At 33.8% G+C, this 15,082-nt stretch overlaps 2 protein-coding genes across 2 annotated transcripts; one reads left to right on the forward strand and one right to left on the reverse strand.

The window, feature by feature from the left end:
* Positions 1 to 102: 102 nt before the first annotated feature.
* Positions 103 to 1,425, reverse strand: LOC105955772 (LOB domain-containing protein 10). The gene is made up of 2 exons (XM_088825645.1): positions 1,378 to 1,425; positions 103 to 1,165 (listed from the first exon to the last, which is right to left on the reverse strand). The coding sequence occupies exon 2, from the start codon at positions 1,163 to 1,165 to the stop codon at positions 455 to 457; it is 711 nt and encodes a 236-aa protein (XP_088681771.1). The 5' UTR covers positions 1,378 to 1,425; the 3' UTR covers positions 103 to 454.
* Positions 1,426 to 6,598: 5,173 nt separating this feature from the next.
* Positions 6,599 to 8,834, forward strand: LOC105955788 (Ribosomal protein L25/Gln-tRNA synthetase, anti-codon-binding domain-containing protein). Its single transcript, XM_012979584.2, has 3 exons — positions 6,599 to 7,105; positions 7,332 to 7,458; positions 8,400 to 8,834. Exons 1-3 carry the CDS (start codon positions 6,722 to 6,724, stop codon positions 8,633 to 8,635), a joined length of 747 nt encoding a protein of 248 aa, XP_012835038.1. The 5' UTR covers positions 6,599 to 6,721; the 3' UTR covers positions 8,636 to 8,834.
* Positions 8,835 to 15,082: the final 6,248 nt, after the last annotated feature.

Genomic DNA, 15,082 nt, shown 5'->3' on the forward strand with positions numbered 1-15,082 from the left:
AACATTAATACAGTCGGGCATTGGCGTAATAAAATTGTTGTTGCCCATATCACATATTGCATATCTCGAGCATGTTATCGTAGATTAACACACACAAAAAAAAAAAAACGAAAAAAACACGTGGGGTTGTGTATGTCTGTGAATTGGATAAATACGCACGTACAATTGAATATTACTCGTTAAAATATAATAAAACGAGTAGTAAAAAAATCGAGTAGTTAATGCAAAGACTCCTTAAAATAGTTCAATCAATTGGAATCATTCTAATTGATTGCAACAGAAATATGCAAAAAAATGGAATGTTGCAAAAGTCCCCGCGGATCGGATGGTCCCATCGGATGTTTCAAAGTCCACGCGGATCGTTCCATCGGATGTTTCCCCATTTGCACTGTTTCGCTTTATTCACGATTATAACATCCACACTCCTAAACCTAAAGAAAGGAACATACAAGCTTTAGATTATTGGTTGCTTATCAGAATCACAAAAAGTTTGTCGTTGCTCTTGCTGCAGCGGAGTCTGCGTTTGGAGGTGATCACCGTAAGAACAATCCAAACCCACCGTGTGAGGTTGCACCACATCAACCGCGGCCGCGGGCATCTGATTAAAACCAGATGCCGTAACCGAATTTTCATTTCCAGGACCATCAAACACGTCATTAAAGCTCACCGCATCATTCAGCAGCAACTGTTGTTGCAGTTGATGATGCAACATCAATTGTTGTTGTTGCTGCTGTTGTTGTTCGTGGGCGACGATCTGCTGCATCTCGATACGGTGAGGATCGTGCGGGGTCCCCACCAGCATGGCCTGAGGCCCCATATATCTGGTCAAGTCCATTTTGCGGGATTGGATTTCGTTTAGAAGTTTCTTCATAGTCTCCTGTAGGAAATAGATGTGCTTTACGCAACCGTACACCTGGTCCTGGAGGCGGCACTCCGCCTCGAAGACGAGCGATTTGACTGTGTCCTCCCTCAATCGAGGGTGGAGCTCGTGGAGAATCTTGCTCACATTGCTCGCGCCGAACACTTTGTGGACGTTCGTGAATTTCTGGGGGTCGTTTGGCGGAAAGTACGGGGCGAAGATGCAGTCGTTCACGCATTTCCGCCGCAGACACTTGCACGCCGCGCACGGAGTGTTTGACGCCAGTGCTTCCCTCCTTCTCAACATCTGACAAATTAAACAAAATTTTTTTTGTAGTATGATCTGATTGATTAATTTTCTACCAATTAACATAAACATCAATCAAAAAATTAAAAAAAAAAAAAAATCATTGTCGCCGGAGAGAAAAGAGAGCTGTAGTAACTGTGAAATGTTAACCGGAGAAGAAAACATGGATTAATTAAGAATTAAAATAATAAAGAAATTGAAAAAAATAATACCTAATTTCCTCCTAGCTAGGTTTTAGTCGGAAGCGGAAAATATTGAACAAGAAAATGAAACTGAATCAGATGAAGAAGTTGTTTACGTTGTTTCTCTACGAGTGCACACGTGTATGTAGAAGAATTAATGTGAACCGTCGATCATAATAGATTAGATTCCGTTTTAGCGACTAATTACTAATTAAGAGACGTGGTTAGTGATAAATGATAATGATTAGCAATAAATTAGGAGTTTGTTCACGTTTGAATATTGAAGGGTTATTATATTAGGACAAAAAGGACATTTTCATGAATGCAAATTTTATTCTATGCAAATAATGTAATTATTCATATTGCAGTTAACCATATAAGAAGGATTTATTGATGGGAATATGTGGAAACATCGAAGAAAAATATGAGTTTTTCGAATAAAATTTTACAATTAAGAATTCTATTATGATTAGGAGTTATCTCGTTTATAGTTTCCTATTTTGTGATTTTTAGTTTTTCCTAATTTATTTTGGATTTTCAGTTTTCTTTAGAATAAATAAGTACCTAGGGCTTTCGTTTGGGACATATTTTGAGTTTAATAATTATTTTAAATATTTTATCTTTTCTTTGTTGGTGAATTCCGAATATTTCTTTATTCTATATAATTAATTTGCTAAAAAACAAATGTAATCATAAAACAAGCCATAGATTATGAAAGTCAACAACTGAAAGCTAAAGTGAGTGTAAACTGGATGGTTATGTATGCAATTGAAGATGGTTTTGAATCGTCATTCTAACTACGATGATCTATTGTCATGTGTATTTAAATTTAAAACGCATATAATGCCCACATTTACCTAGAGCAGTATGTTCATACAATTAAATATGTCAGGGGTTACATCAATAGGGGTTACATCAATATTATGTTCTTATAATTAAAACTAAATAATAGCCGTTCTAATCAATTAAAAAAAAAATCAAACTATAAATTCATCTTTACCTTTTAGGTGAACCAGTCGCAACCGCAGGTGATGGCCAGAGAAGTAGGTTACCAGTAGCAGCTCATGAGTTATTGAACATTGGTATTTATGTTTATATATTTTGAGCAATTTAGTTAATAAAATACTAGAGAATTTAATAAAATTAATAAATAATAAATAAATTTGACTGACAAATATTAACCAACCATCCAAATTTTTAACATATTTTAAACTATTGTCGACCCAACTATATATAGGTTGGTTGATAAAATCGACCAAGCTTGCATGAGTTGGTTGATAGTTGATTATCGATATAAAATTATGGGTAAAAAAAGAGTTGGTTGGTGGATAAAACAGGGCCAGGAACAATCCTACATTTAATCACTTAGCTTCGCTTAAAATTATAGTTTTGAAAAAAGATCAAGTGTTTTGAAAAGAGAAAATAAAAGAAATACAACAAAAATATTTAAAAATCAATTTTTATGGACTGTTCTATGTAGTAACTCACGATGGTAGATATGACTAAATAAATTTCGCCATCAATCAAGGTTTTAGTGTCTTTACAAGTTTGATCGGCAAGTTTACAAATATATCATATTGTTATTTATACTTCTCAAAATCCCTAATTCGTGGTAGAATTTATTTAATCATACGGTTATAAGTGACTATGCAGAACATTTTCTGAAAATTCTAGTTATAGCGTAGAATATATGGATTATTTGACAACCCCATTGTACAATTAAGAGGGGTGCAAATGAAATTTCACTTTTTAAGATAATTCTAAATATATTTTAATTAATCATAATTAATCAAATTTACTATTATACCCTCTACCTAACCCTTATTCCATATAATAAGCATTTTCATTTGTACTTCTAATTTCTCCCCTCCCTCTGCTTTCAACAGTAGCCGCGTCTCTTCTTCCACATTAGCAACTATCTCTTCCACCAAATCTCGGTTCTCTTCACCGAGGGTGAGACCTTCCACTCCATTGCCCCATCATCATCGCCCTGATGGACCGCCTTCGTCGCAGACACCGGAAGTTGTCGTGAACAAGTGTGCCTCCTCGTCATTTACCATATCAAGCACCGCAACTCCTTCATCCCCTAGGACAAGATCTCCATCTTTCCAACTGGCGGCGACACAACCATACCGGTGGTTGAGCCAATAACCATGAACTGCCATAAATGAAGTCTATTGTGTTCAACCGCACCGACAATTTATGGGTGATCTTCGGCTGGTGCAACACAGGGATAAGATATGCTTTCTGGAATTTAGGCGTTGATGGCCATGGGAGATGGAATACGATTTAGAGTTCAAGCACATTGAATTTTTTTCTTCTATTTTTGTTTATTTTCGTAGTAGATTACTTTTGAGTGGTATTCGAGCTGGTGCGGATATGAATGAACTCTGTTTTCTGAAATTTCAGGGAGGCGTCAGTGGCCATGTGATATGGAAGACGATCTCGGGTTCATTAATAGTGGATTTCGTTTTCTTTTTTGTTTTTTTATGTTGTTGTATTTTTAGTGGATTATGTCAATTTGTACTGAAATTAAGTTTTTAGCGAATTACATTAATATAAAGTGGATTATGTTAGTTTTATAATAAATTTTACTTTAACTAATTTTTTTTCCCGTGCGATGCACGGGATTGTATTTTAAAGTGAGAAAAAAATGATCAATTTAACAAGTCTAATTTCTATCTTTATTTCTTAATATTTGAGATATATTGATGAAAAATAGGAGATTGAAGCCGGAAGGATTCTTCACGGTTCAGTGTCAATTTTGATAATTGTTTTAAATATCGTTATAAAATAGTACAAAAGAAATATTAAAAATAAATAATTACAGAAATGTCATTAGAGTTTCTTAGGGGTTGCCCAACGTTTCTTTCTTTTATATATAAGATTTCATAGTGATTTTCGATAAATTTATAGTAGTTTTAGATGAGTGTATTGTCAATTTCAATTTTGGTTTTAAACACAAACCATTAAAAAATTGAAATAAAATAAAAATTAAAACATATTTTAAATCAAATAAGAAAACCATTAAAAAGAATTAAAAAAAAAAACAAAAAAAAAAGGCAAAAACCAAAATGGCATGAGACGGAGAGAGATTAGGATAAGATCCCAAATCAGGGGATTTACATATTTAAAAAAAAAATTCCATTAATATAAAAGGACAATTTTCAGTAATAGTAAATAGGGAAATTTACTATCACTGACAATTTTTTTTTTCATTATTATTATTTTTTTCCAAAAGAAAATAGGGAGATTTTGAATAATTTAAGATAAATTTCGAATAAGAAATTGAATTTATCACAATAGGGAACTTCATTGGACGATTTTGTTAAATAGCTCCTATAATATAAGTAAGATCTCTTCGTTGGGGTAAAAAAGTTAAGTTTCATCGTATAACGAGCTTGCTCATGTATTAATTAAGAGCCCGTTTGGCTAAGCTTATTTAAAACATCTTATAAGCTCCTACATCTGATAAGATGTTTTAGGAGCTGATAAGCTGTTAGATCTTATTTTAAAAATTATTTTTTAAGGTGTTTGGATATGTAGCTTATAAGTTACTTTTTGTTTTTATAAGTTCTTCTGGTGTTTGGAAATAAAAGGTCTGTTTATTGCTATAATGACAAAAAAGTACATGACGCAAGTATAATTGTTAAACTTATTTGACTCAAATATTTTTGTTCCTAAAATATTATTATAATATTTACAAATTATTTTTTCAAATAATAATAATAATATAAAATTATATAATAATATAAAATAAAAGTTGTAAAGAAATATAATTTTTTTTTGTAGATGCAAGAAATATAATTTATTATGGAGATAATAAGAATATTCGTGTATTTTTATATACATATAAAATATAAATAGAGAATAATTTTTTTTTACAATTATTATGATAATTACGATAATTATATGTAACTAATTATTAATCTTGATTACAAGAATACGTTGTTTTGATAAAATATAAATATTATTAGTATTCATGTAATATAATAAAGTATTTGAGGGTAATTTTGTATTTTAAGTGTTTTAGTAAAGAAGCAAATAAGATCTTAAAGAAAAAAGGTGGGGTAGAGGTACTTTTTTAAAAACATCTTATAAGCTCCCTAACAGCTTATTTTTGGAAAAAATAAGATCTTTTGCAATTTTTTTACCAAACACCTTTTAACAACTTATAAGCTCCTAAACATCTTATAAGATGTTTTTAGGAGCTTATAAGCTTAGCCAAACGGGCTCTAAATCTGTTGGATGTATGGGATTTGAGGATTTTATCCTCCCCTTGATTGTAACATTTTTTCCTTAATAATATTATCTTCTTACAAATAACAATAAGATTGATAAACTCAATACCAAACATATAAATAAAGGGTAAATTACAAACAATCCCTGAGGTATGGTCAAATTACAAAAATCCCCCTCTTGTTTGGATAATTACATCTACCCCCCTCAACTATGATTTTTTCTTAGACCTCCACCTCTATGGTGCCAAATTCAACATAGTCATCTAGATTCCGTGAAATGTGATCTAGTTTGTACTTTTTTTGTGTAAAAAATACGGTTTCCGATGCACCACAAACTGATATATACAAGCTAAAAATCATATATTATGATCATCTTGCTTCATAATGTAGAGTTTGAATGGGATAAAACGGGTACAAAAGTGATAATCATCCATATAATCTCGAAGATTCCACTAAATTTGATGAGTTGAGAAGGGTGGTTGTAATTATTCAAACAAGAGAGGTGTTTTTGTAATTTGACCATACCTCAGGGGGTGTTTGTAATTTACCCTATAAATAAATTATATCCCTTAGAGTCAAGTAAAATAGTACATACATGTGAATTCAAAAATTCAAAAAATACATAAAAACTTATAAAGAATTATAGCATTAAAAAAATGAATTAATCTACGTCCTACGTGCTTTGAATTTTAGTCGATTGATATGGTCAACTGATATAATCGACTAAATTTTTCGAGACAAAACAACAATTAATCGACCTACCTAGCTGCACATTACTAATTCACTACATTTAATCAAGTGAGAATACGATTGTCGACTAAATTTCCTATAAAAAAAAAATTAGTCAACGTACCTAGTTGACCATATCGAATTAAAACCATATTTGGTCGACTAATTTATTCGTTAATTTATTACAATAATATACGGGCTTTCGGTTCTTAATTTACAAGGTAATTAAATCTAATGTGGCCCAAATAAAAGCCCAATTAAGAAAAAAAAAAGAAAAACCCAATTCTCATTTCATTTTTGTTAAACCCTTTCCCCAAACGGGAAAAAAAGCCGAAACCCTCAGATTGCCAACTCACTGAGTTCGCAACCCGTTTTCTCCGTTCAAAATCAACCCAGAAAAAAAAATGTCGAAGAGGTGGCGCGCGGCGGCGGCCCTCATCAGAACTGCGGCGGAGACGCCGTTCCGGCGCTCCTACCACACGATCCAAGCCGTTCCGAGAGAAATTTCCGGCCATCGGATCTCCGTCCGCGACCGAGCACAGGGTCGGATCCCCACCGTTGTTTTCTCCCAGAGCTACGTCCAATCGGATTCCAAGGATCCGAATTCCGTCGCCGCGTCCGCATTGGTTTCTAGAAAAGTGCTGCTCACCACCGAGCGGAAGCAGATTAAGGCGATTCTGAAGCACATTGAGCTCCCGTTTTTCTGCTCCACCACTTTCCCGCTCCAGATCCGCGCCGGGTCGGGTTCCTCCACTATACTTGAAAATGGCAAGGTTCTTCCAATTAAAGTGAGTACTTTTTATCGTATTGATAGTGTGATTCGATTCATGGAATTTGTAAATTGAAACGTGATTGATTGATTGATTGATAGTCTGTAGTCAAATATCCATGAAATCCAATCTTAGTTCACCTCTTTGATTTTTGATTTTTTTTTTTTTTTTAATTTTGTTTGATTTTTTTTGATTTTTTTGATTTTTTTAATTTTTTTGATTTTATGATTTTTTGTTTGTATAGATACATAGGGATGAAGATGGTAAAGTATTGAATTTGGTGCTTGTATGGGCGGAGGATGGAACACAGATTAAGGTGGATGTGCCGATTGTTTATAAAGGGGAAGATGTTTGCCCCGGCCTCAAGAAAGGTTCGTCTTTTGTCTTCTGTCCCGTTTTTTTTCTTTGGGAAAATCGACTATAAAATAATGGGATTAACTAACTTTGGATCGAATGCAGTTTTTATTTGGTATTTTTTTGCCGCTGTTTAGTTCTTCAGCGCTTAGTTCTAAGTGTGTTGCAAATTGCCGTACTTGTCTTTTCTTATGCATATGTTCAAATTGCGGTATAAATTTTGACTTTTCAACTTGTATCTTATGTGTATACGTTGTTGTTTGATAGTCGATCCGATCGTGAATTTTAGTGTTCTCCTTTCTTATTAGAGATACTAAAATGCGTTAAGCCTGTTAATAACGCTCCGAAGTTAAGTGACTTGCCAAAACTAGGTAGAAAGATATCCCGATTAGAAAAATTAAATATAGTGCCCACTACAAGATTTGATAAAGAAGAGTGGAAGTGAAGTTGCATATGAAACTATACATATTTTCCACGCTCGTTAAGTGTTGTTTAAGAAGCTGCCTTTTTTTTCCGGTTAGAGTTTCCCATTTTTGCAGTTTTAAGCTGCATCATGACTCGAATATAATTTGTTTTAAATGCTATAACATCGAACCTCGAAGAATCTTGATTTAAAATGTTAACGAAAATCTCCCTTTTTCTCTGACATAATTTGTGAACAAAATACAACGTAAAAATGTAGACTTCTCTTGGATCGGTGTCTATAGAGTTCTCCCGCACCGAAGTCGTTCATTACAAAATTTCCAATCTTCCACCATATGTGCGGTATCTTTTCCTAAACGCTGCGTGTTCCTATAATTATTTTGCAGTTGAATTTTGATCACGTTTATTTTCTCTTATATAGAAGAATGATCGAGTTGCATTTCATACTATTATTCACAACGGATTCTGTTTATAAACGTTGTCGTTTGAAATTTGACATTGGTTTACCTCGTCTTCTTTACGAAAATAAAAACAGGAGGTACACTAAGTAAGATAAGAGCTAGCTTGAAGTACTTGTGCCCAGCAGAGCACATTCCTCCGAAAATCGAAGTGGATGTGAGTAATCTTGATATCGGTGACAAGGTGTCTATGGATGACGTGGCGGTTCATCCGAGCTTGAAGCTTCTCAGTAAGAACGAAACGATGCCTGTTTGCAAGATTATGTCAAACATAGATTACTCGGAGAAATACACAAGTAGAGAAACTGAATAGAACTGTTTTCGGAATTTGTACGTACAATAATTTAGGCCTAGACCACTGTGATGATGTTCATTCTCTCACTAGTCTTTCCAGTGTTTATTTTTCGTTGAGATGGTTTAGAGAGAGAGAGAGAGAGAGAGAGAGGCGGAGGTGTAAACAGATCCTAATTGACATCGATTTTTCATAAATTATGCTTGAATGGATTTCGGAACTGAGTTTTTTATTTTTCATTTTAATTTTTGAAATATTGATATTTGATTGTGATAGTTTTCGAAATAAGAAGTATATGCTATGTAGCACGGAATCTTCAACATAATAATGTTCCCCATTTCGGAAACATTTCGTGTTGGAAATTCGAAGACACATGTCGAGCACCTTATTGACCATTTTGCAATTTTTTAAAAGTTATAAACATGTTTGAATATAATGTTTTTAAATATTTTTGTTTTTTCCTAAATTATTTACATGATTTAATGATCAATTGATAGTTGATAGTAATTTATTTTGAATATGTTTGTATAAAAATAAATGAAAAAAATTATATATAAATAAAAACTTATATATGTTTATAGAATACTTATAAATATAATCCTGTACTTTTAATATTTATCCATTTTCCCAAATCCCGTGTCTTCATTTTTGGAACATAGAATATACCCCTGTCGAGCACCGTATCTATATGACGTATTATAAAGACTAGTAATACACCCGTGCGATGCACGGTGAATATAGTGATAATTGTTTTGTCATAATGTAATATAATTGAATACATAGTGAAAAAATAATTTTAAAAAATGTAAAAAAAAAGCTATGGTGTTTTTTTTATTGTGAATAAAATAAAAAGAAAATATATGGAGTGAATATTATAGTAGTGATAGTTAAAACAAATATGATGAACATTTTGCAATGATATTAGAAAGTGATATGAAATAAAACAAACAGTTATATCTTGAACTTAAAATACATATTATGTCCTAACCAAATGATACCACACTTTCTTCAAAATACCTACATCATCAATGAAAATAACATCACAATGATAATAAATACTCGGTCCAAATCAATCATTAGTAGTAAAGTAACATCCACAAAAAATATTTATTATTAAATTACCTTGGGAGAAAGTTATTGGAGAGTACTTATTGCCAATAGACCTATATATGCATGAAATGTATTAATACAAATAATAAAAAAGATACCATATTGTTTTGAAAACGTGAAGTTAGTAAATATGTACCTCAGATTCGTTGAAACACTTCTTTGTATACAACATTATTAGTGACATTGCACAGTTCACCTGATTCAGAGTTGATGAGTATCTTTATGCCAGACCTACTTTTTACTCTAGACAATGCCACATATAATTGTCCGTGGCTGAAAACAGGTCGTGGAAGGTATAGACCGACATGTGAAAGTGTTTGTCCTTGACTTTTGTTAATCGTCATGCCAAATGAAACAATCACCGGAAATTGTCGTCGTTGAAATTTGATTGGCAATGTGCAATTTGAAGGTATCAAAGTCATTCGAGGAATAATTACCATATCAACAACATGCTTACCAGAAAGAATCTTACAATTAATAACGTGGGTTCCCATTTGAGTAACTTGAAGCCTAGTTAAATTGCACAATCCTCTAGCTTGATCAATATTTCTCATGAGCATAACCGGAACCCCAACTTTTAATCTCAACTTATGTGAAGGATGTCCGGAGCATTTTATGGTGTTGAGGAATTCTGGTGAATAAATTTCCGCGTTAACTTCAGAAGTTGCCTCATCTTTGCAAATACTATCTGAGCTCAAATATTCCTTCTCTTCTCCAGGGATGAGTGACGACAAATAATCATTAAAAAAAATCCACACTTTCATTAGTCGGTCCGAGACTTGCTCTACCTTGGAAGTAATCTGGAGTAGAAATATTACTTAACAAATCTGGATAAACAAAATGCAACAACTTTGAAAAGGGGTCGTCCGAATCAAGAATTAACATATCATGTGGAATTTCAATTGAAGCTTCACCATCGTTTTCCTCTCCAACCTCACCATTACCAATTTTTAGTATCCAATCTGCAAATTCCTTTATTTCCTCAACAGTAGAGGTAGAAGCACACGATTGAAGCCTCATATTCTTCTGTAACGTTAGGACTTTACAATTTTTCCACAATGGTGATGAATTAATCGTAGCATGAACAATATCTTGTCTGGATGCCTTTAAAATAACCGGCAAAATCTGCCTAAAATCACCTCCTAGAACGACCACCTTTCCACCAAAAGGTTCGTCCGACTGTAAGATAGATCTCATGGTGTTGTCCAGTGCTTCGAAACAATATCTATGCATCATTGGAGCTTCATCCCATATAATAAGATTTGCTTTCATCAATAACTCTGCCTGTGGACTTTGTTGACTGATGCTGCAAGTGGAACCCTCATGCACAATTATTGGAAGTCCAAATCTAGAATGAGTTGTTCTACCGCCAGGAAGTAGTAGCGATGCAATACCACTTGATGCAACATTAATAACAATTTCTCCTCTAGAACGAACTACAGCAGATAATGTTTTCCATATAAATGTCTTTCCTGTCCCACCATAACCATACAAAAAGTACATTCCACCACTCTTGTTTGTTACAGCAGACATGATTGTGTCAGAAACTTTTTTCTGCTCTATGGTGATAGTAGAGAGATACTTTGAAAGTTCGTCACGCATAGCAAACACATCATACTCTAGTTCATCGAGCACTAACCTGTTTTCTCTTTCATCTACCATCGATTCAATTGGAAGCGGCATAGAGTCATAATTACGTAAACTCTTACCGTTGCTTTGCATGATTTTCTCAATATCAAGCAAAGCATAATTTTTTAAGCTGTCATCTGATAAAGTGAAATCTGCATTTATGAAGTGAAGATAATATTTTATCAAGGTTGTTTGATTGTAAAAAAATAAAAGTTAAATTTAAATACTGATCAAATGAAAATATTATGCATAACACATTTAAAAAATAAGATACCTGAATTATTATGAAGTTGTTGGTGTTTGTATGCAATATCATCTGACAAATCTGACCAACAGCTTTCCCAAACATGTTCTGATCTCGTTAAACTATTTGAAATCAACAGGACAACAAATAACCTTCGGATGTAACCTCCGTTTGCCCAAGTACTTGCTTCTTTGATAGCATCTATGTACTCTTTATCGTCATCTAACAATCCCAATATGTAGCATGCATCCCTAAACGTTGGGTAGATATTGTTATTGACAGTTCTGATATCTTCAAAACTTGTGCAACCATTCTGAATATTAAGTAGCAATCTCAGATAATATTCTTCTCCCTTTCCTGGGGGAACGCTTCTAATTCTTCCTGTTAGAATCTAATTGGATTCTAATAAACAAGGGCTGAGTAAAGACTTGTGCAACAAGTCCTATGTACCGTGAAACACAAAAGGGAAGTCTCCTTGTTTACGTAAATTCTTTAATTTGTCATTAATTGTTTCTTTTATATAGAAAACTATTTTATTAATCAAAAAGAGTTTTTGTACACCAAGACTACCCAATAGTCCTTGTGCGTATAATTTTTCAAGAAGGAAAAGATTTCCTTGATTATCTTTTATATTTTATTGTCATTAATTGGTTGTTTGTTTACATGGGAATTCCCATTAAATTAGGATGACAATATTTTAATAAGGCATGGACTCTTATTCCATATCTTTTAACAAGATAATTCCTTCTACGTCTCTAACTTTGTAAAACCTAATACAGGAGTGTTCCTAAACTATAAAAGAAGAAGCAGGAACATAATACGGCTCGCGCGTTTTTTTTTGAGAGAAGTCGATCTCTCTCTTCTTGGTTGCTGTTGCACGCCTTTTGTTGGAGAAGAAAAATTATATTTTTCTGCTCTTATTTTTGCTGCACCTGGAGCGTCTTTTTTATCGAGAGAAGATTTCAGAGAAATATTTTTCTTCCTCTCGTTTTTATTGCTCCATCGTGATACGTGATTTTCATAGAAAATATATCGGCTTCAAGGCTTTGTGGTGAAGACACCAAGATTCAAGGAGTATCACAAGTTTGCTTCTTCTATACAAAAAGAAGATCGGTTCTTCGGGAGAGGGGCTTAAACAGATCTCGGGAGGAGATCGATCCGCCGACTGAGGGATTCAGCGTTGAAGGGAGTTCAACCGTGCGGAGCAAGGGACGTGCTGCAAATTGAAGATTTATAATTCAGCGTAGTTTACAAGAACGGCGTCAACAAAGAGGGAGTCTTTGTATTTTGATTAAGTCCTATTATTGTATTCGTAAAACTAAAAATTAGTAAATTTTATTTGCAGGTCCCCGTGGATGTAGGGTACAATTGTATCCGAACCACATTAAAATTTGTGTCTCGTTTATTTCTGTTTTTACGAACTGTTTCACGAACTGTTGCAACACTTCACGCAACAGTAACGAAAAACTGAATCTGACACAAATAATTTATATCTGCACGAAATAAATTCTAACAATTGGTATCAGAGCCTGTCACTAGATACACTTAGTGAGATTTTGGGATTTAATTATTTTTTATTTTTTTTGTGCAGACATGAATAATCATCGTGAAGGCGCATTCCTACCACCTGTCTTGGGTGAATTGAACTACTCTGATTGGAAAATAAGGATGAAGATGTTCATTAAATCTATTGATGAATGGGCCTGGCGCGCGATTCTAATTGGTTGGACACATCCTACCTCAATGAATGAGTCACACGAGATCATTCAAACCCCAAAAGAGAAGTGGACTGATGAAGAAGTACGAATAGCAGATTATAATTCCAAGGCAACCAATGCTATCTTGAGTTGTATCGATGAAGATCAATTCAAATTGATATCAATGTGCAAATCAGCAAAGGAGGCATGGGATGTTCTACAAGAGGCCTACGAAGGAACTACTCAGATAAACGAGTGCAAACTGACTGTCGCTGAAACTGTTGCAACAGTTGGACAGACTGTTCAGACAGAACTTAGGTATGATAAGTTGCATTCAATATCTGATAAAAGATTAACTCCGTTAAATCTTGCAGGTGATGATTGGGATTCAGAAAACAACAGCGATGATGACGTGTCATCCTTGGAAGAAATAAAGCAATGCTATGAAAAGATGTACGAAAAATTTCTTCAGGTGTGTGAGTCAAATAAATTCTTAGAAAAAGAGAAGCTTGTCCTAATTGAGGAAAACAAAGTATTGAAGGTACGAATTTCTACTCTTGAACACAATGTTATTTCTGCTAGTAGAGAAACAGATAGCTTGAAGGCTAAATTTGCTCAAACCCAAGATGCTATTTCTAAGTTTAATACTGGTAGGGTAACTTTGAATGAAATTTTGAACCAAAATCAGCCGAATTGCGGTCGTACAGGTATAGGACGTAATCAGCTATCTAATGATGCATTGAAACAGAAAGAAGATCCAAAAAGAAAAATCAATTTTGTTAAACAATCCACTGTTTCACAAACTGTTGCGACAGTTGCATCAACTCAGTCATCTCAAAGAAAACGTTTTGTCCCTACCTGTCATTTTTGTCATGCTCCTGGTCATATACGACCTAGGTGTTTTAAGTACTTGAAATTAGTTAAAAGAATAATGGCCCGCTCACCACTTTCCGCTAAAATTGATCATACTTTTGTGTCGTCTCAAAAACCCAAGATAAAGGTTGATTTAGTGAATAAAACTCAACAAAAAATCTGGGTAAAGAAGTCTGATCTTAATTGTTTATCTGCCATTACTTCTTTAAACTCATGTCATGATAGTACTAACTGTTCCAACAGTTCTGGTGACAAAACTAGTTTGGGGAATAAAAAACTTGGTAATCTGAATTGTGATAATTTGTATGTGAAAAATAAGTTTATGAATCCAATTCAGCATTCGAGAACTAAGCTTACTGATATTTGTCATCTTTTCATAAGGGGCTTGGTCGAAAAGGGGGTTGTCTCAATTGATTATGCTGCAACGGAGAATGAATTAACTGATGCTTTTGCAAAAACCCTTGATGCACATAAATTTGATTCCTTGCGAAAATCGCTGGGAATTTATGTTGTTTAATCTGATGCAGTTGCATGAACTGTTGCAACTGTCTGTGTGTCCAGACTTGCAACTTTTAGAGGTAGGACACTTCATATGTTTTTGCATCTCATATAGGACCTGCATTAAGCATACTGCATATGATTGAGACAAATGTGAATTTGATACTTCGTGTATTTCTAAATTTTGTGGGGTAGAACTTCACCAATTCCCAAAATGATTACTTAAAAGGCTCCAACTTATTTATTTCTCTGAATAGTCTTGTCATGGTTGGATGTTTTTATAGGGAAAAGCTGCCTCTTTTAATGAGTGAAAGCTACTCTTGAACTACTGTTACTAATATATATAACTACAACCATTTGGTCAGTGAATAGTTCGAAGCCTTTTTGAGTCGAGCCAGTAAATCACGTGGCCGAAAG

This window comes from Erythranthe guttata, chromosome 11 (genome assembly GCF_056151865.1).
Source record: "Erythranthe guttata isolate IM_541 chromosome 11, IM_541, whole genome shotgun sequence".
NCBI lineage: Eukaryota > Viridiplantae > Streptophyta > Magnoliopsida > Lamiales > Phrymaceae > Erythranthe > Erythranthe guttata.

Bases quoted from the DNA above. Each gene is read 5' to 3' on its own strand.
- LOC105955772 (XM_088825645.1), bottom strand. From the start codon at position 1,165: ATGTTGAGAAGGAGGGAAGCACTGGCGTCAAACACTCCGTGCGCGGCG.
- LOC105955788 (XM_012979584.2), top strand. From the start codon at position 6,722: ATGTCGAAGAGGTGGCGCGCGGCGGCGGCCCTCATCAGAACTGCGGCG. The intron at 7,106-7,331 runs GTGAGTACTTTT...TTGTTTGTATAG, and splicing joins GCAAGGTTCTTCCAATTAAA to ATACATAGGGATGAAGATGG. The intron at 7,459-8,399 runs GTTCGTCTTTTG...AAATAAAAACAG, and splicing joins TTGCCCCGGCCTCAAGAAAG to GAGGTACACTAAGTAAGATA.